The following is a 7,236-nucleotide window of genomic DNA, read 5'->3' on the forward strand; positions in this document are numbered from 1 at the left end:
TTTTGGCTCTTTATTGCAATGTATCTACAGTGAAAATTATTACAACTTCTGATTTACTAACACAGTCATGTTAGAATCAGGCTTATTTCTTCTTTTGGCTAAGACATTCATAGTTGAGAACACTGATGGATTTTTGTAAATCCAGACATAGAGAAAAGGAGTTTGTGAAGATATTGTACACGTGATGAGAATGAAATAAAATTAAAGTGAGGATGAGTACACAAAAGCCTAGGGCAGGGTGGACAAATATGTGATATAAATGTCACTACTCCTTGCCTTCCTCAACCTCTCCCCAATTCAATACCCTATGCACACACAGAAATCACAGCAGTCTTTTATGATGAGCCTGCATGGAGCTTCTCAACCATCTCCTACCTAGAGTTCAGGAAGTCATTACCACTTGAATACAGTAGGCACATGAGATGAAAAATAATTATTATTTCCATACTAGGACATCAAATGAGATTTGGCATGGGAAGATAGAGTTAATGTTTAAAATAGTATCACTATAGCTCTCTAAATTTGTATCAATAAAATATATTTTGAGCACTATAACAGAATGTAGATAATCATATTTACAGAATAAATTGTTAAAGGAAAAATAACATACAGCATTTTATGATAGACAGCTTCAAACACACTTCTCATATATACCAACACACTGCCTGACACATGGCAGGTAATCAGATTAATATCTGTTGAATGAAAAATGACAGTTTGATTGAGCTCCAAAAGTTGCTTTGAATCAAATAATTTTGGACATGGCACACTTAAAGCAAATAGCAGTGGAACATTTTTATTTTGTCAATTACTGTATCTTTATTCTCTATCATAGGTCCTGGCACAGAGTAGTCACTGAATATCCATTCAGTAAAGAGAACAGGATCATTTATCTATTAAGGAAGGGAAAGAACATTTCCGAAGAAAAATTCAGGATGTGCAGGAAACAAAAGATCCCATATTCTACCACACCTTAATTTGTCAGTCTTTGAAATAAAGTGACATAGTATTTCTTAACAGATTTTTAAATTATCACTCTCATTCCCACTTGTCGCCATTTTGTCTGTTAAGTACTGTGATCCTGAAGCAACCAGATTTCAAAGGCAAAATGGGGACAGCAACAGTGAGTGGTATTAAGTGAAGAGAGCCGATTTCGGTAATCAGCACAGTGCTACGTATAGAAGGGAGAAAAGAGGAAGAAACAGTTTCCGATTTTAAACTTAACTTCAAGCTAAGAAGATAGGATTGTATATGGGAAACTAAGTTTAAAATTTTAATTATATTTACTCACCTTTTAGGCTGTGTCTAAAAAAATGTCTTTTAGAACTAGAAGACTTGCCTATTTAAAAAGCTGTTTGTGTACAGGGCCAAGAGAGATATATAAAATTGAGTAGCAGGGTCAAAAAGGAGACTGGGCAAGTTAGAGAAACAGTACACGGAAACATGTTAGTAAAGCAACTGTAACTAAATATGAAGGACGCCGAGAAGGAAAAGATGGCCAATAAATGTCAGATGAAACAAGGAGGATCTGGGAGAAAATGAGAAAAGTCCACAGAAGGAAGTCGCAGGTAACTTTAAGAGAAGTTTCACTGACTAGGGATACAGAAATTGAAAGGGTTCTTAGGGATCATCTACTCTGATCCAATATCCCCACAATTGATGATAAGCAAGCTGGGCTCTACAGAGGTTAAATGACTTGCCCCAAGCCCAGATAAAAGGCACAGAGCAAGGGTTTCTGAACGATAACTCAGCACCCTGACCTCTGTACCACATTGCTGCACACCAGGAGAACAAAGGCAAGGCCTTAAGATTCTCTCAATGCCATGCGTGCTCAAAATAATAGTCCAAAAATACACAACTAGAATTGTTTTGGCTTTATTAAGTATAGCACAAATATAGCAAGTAATTTAGCATTCACATTCATTTTATAGTTATTTTATAACAAAATTAAAACTAACTTGTTATTTAGAATTAAATTATTGAAAATCTAATTTAAGAATCAATTTCTGTGTTTACTTAAGATTCATTTTTTCCACATAAAATATCAAAAATTTCCACCAAATAAAATGTAGATTTTATGTAATATGTCTCCAGTCAAGCAAATCATCTAAATGGAAGGTATTGCTAGAGTCCCAGCTTGGTACATTATAAAATGTAATATTTGGGTCTTTTTAAAAAAATGAGTCAAACAATAAATGGTGATTAACAAACCAAATTGCACATAGTTACTTAATGACTCAAAGGATACCTTAAATAAGAGTACAGTTTAATAATAATGAAGAACAATAATGCAAACTAGCTTTAGTTATTATAAATCAAAACAGACATCCTTTATTCTAAGTAAATTTTATATTGTAATCTTTAAAGTAGGTAAATAATTGTCCAAAAAAAAGTTCAGAACTTGAAGAATTTTCAAGCTGGAGTTTACTATATTAAATAAAGATTACTACTGACAAAATATTAGTGCCTAGCTTATGGTAGAGACTACAGAGGAGAGATTAAGTTCTAGGCTGCTGACAGTGTGTGCCCTGAGGATTGCGTGGCACCAAGTGAATTTCTGTGATTTCGGAGTGATAATGGTGAAGAAATGAAGAAAGATCTTAAATAGTGATGGGAGCACTGCAAAGAAAAAAAAGTTATTGCTTAGTATGTTACTGAACCAGATGCACCACAACTTTTTCACTAAATTGTTTCAACTCACAACATTTTTCTCTTTGCTTAGAACGCATTTCTGATTTTATAATGGAAATCAAAGGAGTCATGAGATTTAATTCTAAAGAATTTTCTTTGAAGTGAATATTAACAGTATATTATAGCAGATCATTAAAGAACAATCTGGGTGCTAACAAAACTTAAGGAATTTAAAATTGTTCTAAATAAATTGCATTTGTCTGAAAAAATCATTTTGAATACACTGATATTATAAATTGTTAAATTCATAAAATGAAGAAAGATTCAGTTATCATTATTCAGGAATCACAACCAACTAGTTTTTGTGTTAGTTCCAAGATAATTTAGGCCAAGAAAAGGTAAATTTTTTCCCTACATCAAAATCATAGGCATAATACTCATAATTGTAGCATTTCTGGTTATTTAGATGAATATTGCTTGCAGGATTTCAAACTTTATTGATTTCTTGAAAAAAATTTAATAGTAGACAAAAATTTTTTGAAGAAAACTTGAAAAAATAAGAGTTTTTAAGAATGTTTCTTGGGTTGAGGTTTTTCTTACTGCCAATGATTTTGAAAATATCATTTGAAACACTCCATTTGCAGAAAATGCACTTTTATTTATGCTATTTCCTCCCAAATTGTTTCTGATAAAATTGCTTAAAGGTGAACACCTTCATATTGTACTAAACAAGATTTTGAAATCATTTATAGAACATTAACACTGTCAAATTCAAGAAAAATTTCCAATCTACTACATAAATAATGTGAAAACAATCCTAGAATATATATAGAAAAAAATCTAAAGAAATTCTAGGATTTATAGCTAATTGCCCTGGTAACTCTAACCTTAAACCTTCAATAAACAAACAAACACACAAACAAAACAAGTACAAAGTATCCCTCTGGAGTCCCTTAAGTCTCCTGGAGAATTAAAGGGTTAGCGTTCCCTGTAAATCAGTGGAAAGCTTCTAGGATAAAATATCCTTCATTTTCAGTCACCCAAAGACTATGAGGATCTCTTAATATAAGCACAATTGCTTTGCAATTTTAAATCTTTTTACATGTGAGAATTACAATACTGGATACTATAAGGGATCATACTTGAAGAGCTAAGTGATAATGAAAAAAACCCATTATTGATGGGAGAAGGGTTAGGCAACTATCTTGCTTTTTTAAAAAAAGGTTGAGAAGTAGAATGGTCATTGCCAGAGAATAATGCAGGGGACGGGGAACTGTTTTATGAACAGTTCGTTTTCTAAGATAAAAAGTTCTGGAGATTGGTTGTACAACAAAATGAATGTTCTTAACAATATACTTGGAAATGATTAAGAATGGTTAATAATAAGAAATTGTTAAGATGATAAAGTATGTGGTTTTTTAATTCTATTTTTTTACGTCTACAGCACCTGGTCTTCCTAGGTGGTCTCCCATCCAAGTACTAATCACGCCTGACCCTGCTTAGCTGCCGAGATCAGGCGTGTTCAGGGTAGCATAGCCATAGACAGTATGTGTTTTTTAAAAAGGTGAACAATTTTAAAAAGGTGAACAAGACCAGAAAAGTGAAATATTCAGACTAAGGATATTTTTTCTACTTTTAATAAATTGTAAGTTTATATCTAAAAAAAATCATTGAGAAAATTCATTTGAGATTTAGAGGGTCAACCTGTGAGAAGGCAAAAGACTAATCACTTATGAACTTGACTCAAGCTGGAAAGGCTCATAATGGTTTGGTTATGAAATCTGGGGAGCATGCGGTCAGTGGTTATGTGTCAAGTAGTTTGAATGTGAGCTTAAGAGATGGGCGAGAAACTAACATTACCAGTGATCGGTACCACAAAGCTAGCCAAAATGAGTACAAAATCTTAACTACTTAGATTTATGCATTTAGACTCTCTGTGTTTAAAGTGAGCTCAAGATATTACTTGTTCATAACATAACCAAAAAATCATTATCCCATGGTGTTACGGCTGATAGGATTAAAACCTAAACAATTCCAGCTGGAAAAATGAAAAAAGGATGCAAGTCTAAGTCCATGACAAAGAATGGCCTCCAGACATTCTTATCAGAAAGAGCAAGTCAAAAATGGCAATTTCTGAAACCCACTCTGGACCAACCAAACCAGAATTTCTGGTGGTGGGAACCAGAACCAACATTTTTAATACACGGTGTACACTAATGTCGATAATGACTGAACTAAATTTTAAAGGGAGAAACTGTTGTCATTTTAATGGAGGTTAGAACTCAGAGACAAATGTTGAGTTTAATGCTTATGGATATTCTTGATGACATCATTATGGCCATGATTCTTTGAGTTCCTCTGAGGCACATTGACGATTCTCTGCTTTTAATGGAGGGACTATTGGATTAGAGCAATCTCTTTGAAGCATTAGAAGAGACTCATTCCTAGGTGAGTCAAATGGTAGTTTGTGCTGCAAAAGCCAGCAGTCTGGTTAAGTTTGAAATTTTTAGAACTACACTGAGAATTTTTATAGCTTCAACGCAGGGATGACAAATAGCAAGTAGTTGACATAAATGCTGGTCTTCTCTCTTTCCTTCTAGATGCAGATTTCAAATTCTTGACATAGCACTTTAGGGCAGCCAATCAATTATAGTAACAAACAAGATGAAACCAATTTGTCATTACTTCTCCAGAGGCAGGGAGGGGTGGGTGGAGGAAGAACCGAGCTCTTTATAATTTTACTCGCACACATACACACACTCACACACTTAATATTTGTACATAGCAAAATTTACTTAGCTAAGTATTTAGAAATGTATATATAGTTTATAGACTTTGGTATAATACATTTCAATTCAGATCTCTCTCTCTAAAAGGTATTATTATTTGTTCACTTAAAACTTGGAAATGTTACAGTATCACAAGAAAGCACAGATGACTGGCAGAAGTGATAAGAAAAAGTGGACTCTGAAAGTGAAAACTGAGTTTTATATTGGTTCATACTGGATCCCTGAATTTATTTGTTATTGACACAGCTACTCTTCTGCCTTTTACAAAGCCTTCAAACTCTCAAGGAGAAAATCGCACATATTGTTTGCAGCAATAATCAACTTACTTGGAAACTTGTTCTCTAATTTAGAAAATTTAAGATAAAATTAAAAAACTATTTTTTTCCATATTAAGTTAAATTAGTGCAAGAAAAAACGGAGAATGAAAATATTTTATTGCTTTAACCTTTAAATAGAATTTAATCTGGATTTTTATAAAGATATACTTTATTTGATAATATCCAATTATCGGTTTTCCGATTTACTGTACTATCACTTATGTCTTTCCAAATAAACCTGTAGCATGTTACTTCTGAAATAGCAATATAAATACTAAACTTATGCACATAATTGTTCCTGAAAAAAACGATTAAAAGTGAAAATTTTCTTACGAAAATTATAAAAGCTAGACTGAATTTTTCAGGGCAAATTTCATAAAACCTAGCCTAATTCATTTAATTAGTAAAGCTCATAAAATTTTGAAAACTATTTGTGTTGTTTTGCAAAAATGAGTAGGAGGAAATGCTTTTACTTAATATGTTTTCAGAATAATACCAGAAAAATTGATATCACACTTTATTCAACCTGGTAAATAACAGAAATCCTGAAGTTTCCACTATTATTCCCAAAATTGTCTCCAGATTCAAAAAGAATCTTCAAGATAGTAACAATTTAATTTTTTCCTGATATTTCCCTTTATGCATCCTGCATTAAGTGCATGTCTAGTCTCTGCCTTAAATAAGTCCAGTAATGGGGAGGTAACAAGACTTCTTGAAGTTTGCCCTCATGTTGAGCTGAAATCTATAAATCTACTATCTTTATTCAATCTGAAGCCTACTCAGATTATAATTCTAAGACTTAAATATTTTTATTATTTTTTAAATTTTTATTTATTTTTTAAAGACAAATTTTTTAAAACATAAGATTTAAACTGTAGCTATAATACAGACAGGATAGAGAATTAAAATGTTATATCACCTGTAATGATCCTTTTGAGTTGGTCACTATCTCTGTTACGTCAGCAGTTAATATTTCTCACAATTAGAAATTCATTCATTGTTTTGGAACACTAACTGAATGGGTAGTAGTTGCAAAAAGAAGTTAATGAACTCACAGAACTACCAAATACCTATAAATGAATTAATTTAGTATTTCCAATAGGATGTGATCCACTAGAATGAAAGCTCTAGTATAGTCATATATATTAATTGTATGGATATATATATAATATGTGGTTTTATTAATTTTGATCAGCACAGTAATTACATAATATCTATAGGTTGGCACACATAATATAAATTATTTTTAAATATGCTTGTAATATTTTCAAATAATATGCTCGATGGGTGTCTAGGTGAAGTATTTCTAAATTTAAATCAGTGGGACCAATTGTTAATTTTTAAAAAGTACCACAAATATACTACAGTATATATGTAGTTCCTCTATCTACACATACAGGTAAGACACAGGAAGATGCTGAAAATATGTTTTTAAAAGAAATTAACATGTTTTTTACCACGTCTTAAGAGAGAATCAGCATTTTAAGCTTTAGCCTTTA

General features: G+C 32.1%; 1 protein-coding gene and 1 pseudogene across 2 annotated transcripts in view; both read right to left on the minus strand.

Annotated features, from left to right (window-relative positions):
• The window catches only part of PURG (purine rich element binding protein G), a 31,975-nt gene that overhangs the window by 13,336 nt on the left and 11,403 nt on the right, over window positions 1-7,236 (minus strand). The window contains exon 3 of one of the 2 annotated variants that reach the window (XM_011371981.2): window positions 2,379-2,619. The exons of the other annotated variant lie outside the window; for it this stretch is intronic. Coding sequence (XP_011370283.1) covers window positions 2,506-2,619 — 114 coding nt within the window. The 3' untranslated portion in view covers window positions 2,379-2,505. Of the gene's footprint in view, window positions 1-2,378; window positions 2,620-7,236 lie in introns of those variants that run through there. 2 annotated transcript variants of the gene reach the window in all.
• On the minus strand, window positions 4,067-4,175 carry LOC111729172 (annotated as a pseudogene).

This window comes from Pteropus vampyrus, unplaced genomic scaffold (assembly GCF_000151845.1).
Source record: "Pteropus vampyrus isolate Shadow unplaced genomic scaffold, Pvam_2.0 Scaffold8, whole genome shotgun sequence".
Lineage (NCBI taxonomy): Eukaryota > Metazoa > Chordata > Mammalia > Chiroptera > Pteropodidae > Pteropus > Pteropus vampyrus.